General features: G+C 39.3%; 1 protein-coding gene across 1 annotated transcript in view; it reads left to right on the plus strand.

The window, feature by feature from the left end:
• LOC101851741 (U3 small nucleolar RNA-associated protein 6 homolog) overlaps positions 1–2,289 on the plus strand; it is a gene marked incomplete at its 5' end in the record, with an annotated part of 3,433 nt that extends 1,144 nt beyond the window's left edge. Inside the window, 2 exon segments of the mRNA XM_005100961.3 lie at positions 598–670; positions 1,521–2,289. Coding sequence (XP_005101018.1) covers positions 598–670; positions 1,521–1,672 — 225 coding nt within the window. The 3' untranslated portion in view covers positions 1,673–2,289.
• Between the last annotated feature and the right edge of the window lie 1,165 nt (positions 2,290–3,454).

A 3,454-nucleotide genomic window follows, 5' to 3' on the forward strand; every position in this document is an offset into this window, starting at 1 on the left:
ACGCACACACACACACACACACACACACACACACACACACACAGAGCCTATCTTTTCCCTCCGCCGCCCAGTATGACGTACTCTTCTTCACCGTGACCTTTCACCTTTTGCCTTTCACCTTTTAGTGACACTTTGAATCTTTGATCTTCTCCACTCACCACATGCTGGCCACTACAATGCCCTGTGGGGATGGCGAAAGGGAGGGAACCACGAGCGCGAAAAATATATATATTATTTGTTTGTTTGTTTGTTGTTGTTTTAGATTTTTTGTTTTGTTTTGTTTTGTTGTTGTTGTTTTTTTTGGGTTTTTTTGGGGGGTGGGTGTTTTGTTGATTTTTTTAGTAAGAGTTTTTCTGCACTTACAGCACAGTTGGGTCATAAAGCTCCGAAGACGAGAGGTGTTACTTAAAAGTAACGTACAAAGAAAGAGGAGAGTAAGAATGATTATTTCTTTCTTTTTATTATTATTGTTTTATTATTATTATTATTATTTTATTATTATGAATATTATTATTATTTATGCTACTATTGTTATTATTATTATTATCATCATCTTCATCATTATCATAATTATTATAATCATAATCTTCACTTTAGGAGACCCCCAATCTGAAGTTGATTCGAGGCGCCTTTGAAGAAGCCTTGGTGGAGTTTGGCTTGAACGAACCAGGTAAGGACGACCATTTTTTAATGAGGACCCATTGGTATAATTTAGATTTATAATTTATCCAGGTTGAGAGGTGTATAACAATTCAGCGGAAAGACCGATCACTCAATGAAAATTCTCCCGACATGAGAGTTTAATTCAGGTATTCTGCTTGTGGCAGGGAAAAGCTTAGGGGGTACAACACAGACGGCAATAGGATGGACCATTGTTTAATACTGGAATATAATACGAAATAGTGCTAAAACAAATTGGGACTTTTTTGTACTTACAACACAAGTTAAACAAACAACTACAAACGGTGACCATTTGCTTGGAAGAGCTCTTTTTTAGGATCCTGCACGAACGTACAGTTGTCTAAGATGGTCACCTATTGTTGAGGAGGAAAGTGGTTATCTTAGACAGATGGACGTCTTGAAAAGGTTCATTGTACAGAAAGGCCAAGGGGGCAATTGGGAAGTGGTTATTTGTGCAGGTGATTGCCTTGGTCAGGTGACCTGTAGAACTGGTTCGCTTGCATTTGAAAGTTTGGGAATTCGGTAAACCCTTGGACGAATAATAATAAAAATAAATAGTAGATAGCATTTGTGTAACCCAAATTCCCACTCAACAACCAGCTCTGTGCGTTTTACAATCTTGTGCTATTACCCAAGAAGACCTGTTGCCATTCTGTAGCAATCTCAGCATCCTGAGAAGCATAGAGTGCAAGCCGCCGTTTTACAGACACTAAAACAAGCACTGACATACTGACAAGTTCTTTTCGCTGTCTATGGCCATTACTGGAAATTTTACTACTTTTAGATAGAACTACGCTTGAAGCAATGATTAACTCCCTTTTGTTCTTTGACCCCCACAGATCTATGGCTGAACTACGTGCAGATGGAGAGAGAGGTCGCCAAGGACGGTGCAAGGGCAGGGGCCATCCAGCAGAGGGCCCTGAACGGCCTTGACCCACATCTGAAAGAGACCTTCATCCGCAAGCAGGTCATGGCTGGATTGAGCGCATGACGGATTCAAAGGAACGGAACTGAACAGTATCTCTGAATTATTCCGAGTTTTCTCAGATGCTTTTGAATATTTTTATTTGAGACTCTAAGAGCTCTATGATTTTACTTTCGGCCTCCATGTTGTATGGTGATGGGTCTTGTGTGTGTGTGTTTGTATTATATTTTATTTTGTCCTTTGCTTCTGCATTGCTATGCTGACTGGGTGAGAAAGACGGATATTTTTGTATTAAAATATTTTTTTTTTGCAATAAAGAAAAAATTGAGAGCATCCTTTTATTTTTGGCCTTATATGCTTTTTTTTGCAATAGTTACAAATTGGGAATTGGGAAAGGATGAACGAGTGTAGAATGTGTGTGTGTGTGTGTGTGTGTGCGTGTGTGTGTGTTTATTTGTGTTCTTTGCATTCCCTTGCTAGATCACAAGGGTAGTTGACTGCTGGAAGGTATATATGTGTATTTGTTTGTGTGTGTGTGTTTGTGTGTGTGTGTGTAAGTCCGACAATCCTTAATTTGAATGATTTGTATTGGTCAGCAAACATAGTTTTGTGAAAATATGTCATCGGTGTGAATGTGAATGAAAAAAAGCTCTTAAGGACCATTTTGTTAATCCCTTCTGGAATTTTTTTTTTTAAATGTGTTTTAAACAATCACCTTGACATAACATCAACTTTATGTGTGGCTTGCCATGACTGGTAGATTTTTTTGGCACTTTGAAAAAGTATGTGTACTTTTTTTCTAAAACAGATTTTTATAGCTTGTGAAAACTGACAATTTTATGCTATCAGATCAACCATGCTTGCAATTCCCACATGCTCCTGGCATTTCTGTGTATATGTGCTGCATTCACTTATGTTGTATTTTCCAATGATAATGATATCATATTTTATGATTTTGCATTAATGTTGTTTTGTTGGGGTTTTTTGTATCTTATCTTATCTTATCTTATCTTATCTTATCTTATCTTATCTTATCTGGGTTCTTGTTTTTTTCAGGGGGAGGGGGTTATTTAGTTGTTGTTTTTTGTTGTTGTTTTTTTTTGGGGGGGGGCAGAGTGGGGGTTGGGTATTTGTTTTATGCATTGTTAATAATGATTTTGCCTCCTCTCTGTGACCACTTTTCGGCAGTGGCTTTGTGAATTCTGCCTCTAGACATGTTCAGCTGTTCCCTGTTTTGAATGGGAAAGTCAATGTGGAAAAAGAAAGTGAAATGGATAAGTCAGTGTAGAGAGGGAAGGGGGGAGAGAGGGATTGGGAGAGGAGTAAGTGTGTAGAGAGGCAAGGGGAGGGGGGGAGCGGGAGTGGGAGAGGGGTAAGTCTGTGCATATAGAGAGGGAAGGGGAGAGGGGGGAAAGAGGGACTGGGAGAGGAGTAAGTCTGTGTAGAGAAGGAAAAGGGGTAAAGAGGGAAGGGGAGAGGGGTAAGTCAGTGTATATAGAGAGGGAAAGGGAGAGGGGGGCAGGAGGGAGGAGGGAGTAGGAGAGGGGTAAATCAGTGCATACTAAGTCAATCATCACTTTCCTTACGAACTGAAGTGGTTAGCAAGCTGTGCAACTCATTTAGCCAAACGCAATTGTCGGTTTATTACAATTACTTATTAAAAATCTGTGTTTGGTATTAGTTCATTGCCAAGCCTTAAGTTTGATTCATTCAGCCAAGTTTTTATTTCTAAACCACCCGACCATCTTGGTGATGAATTTTTTATACATGTACGGTACCTTTTTTATTGTCTGTCGTGGGAAAAAATTCCTCCATGTGTGTGTGTGTGTGTGTGTGTGTGTGTGTGTG

Source organism: Aplysia californica, unplaced genomic scaffold (genome assembly GCF_000002075.1).
Source record: "Aplysia californica isolate F4 #8 unplaced genomic scaffold, AplCal3.0 scaffold00266, whole genome shotgun sequence".
NCBI classification, from domain to species: domain Eukaryota; kingdom Metazoa; phylum Mollusca; class Gastropoda; order Aplysiida; family Aplysiidae; genus Aplysia; species Aplysia californica.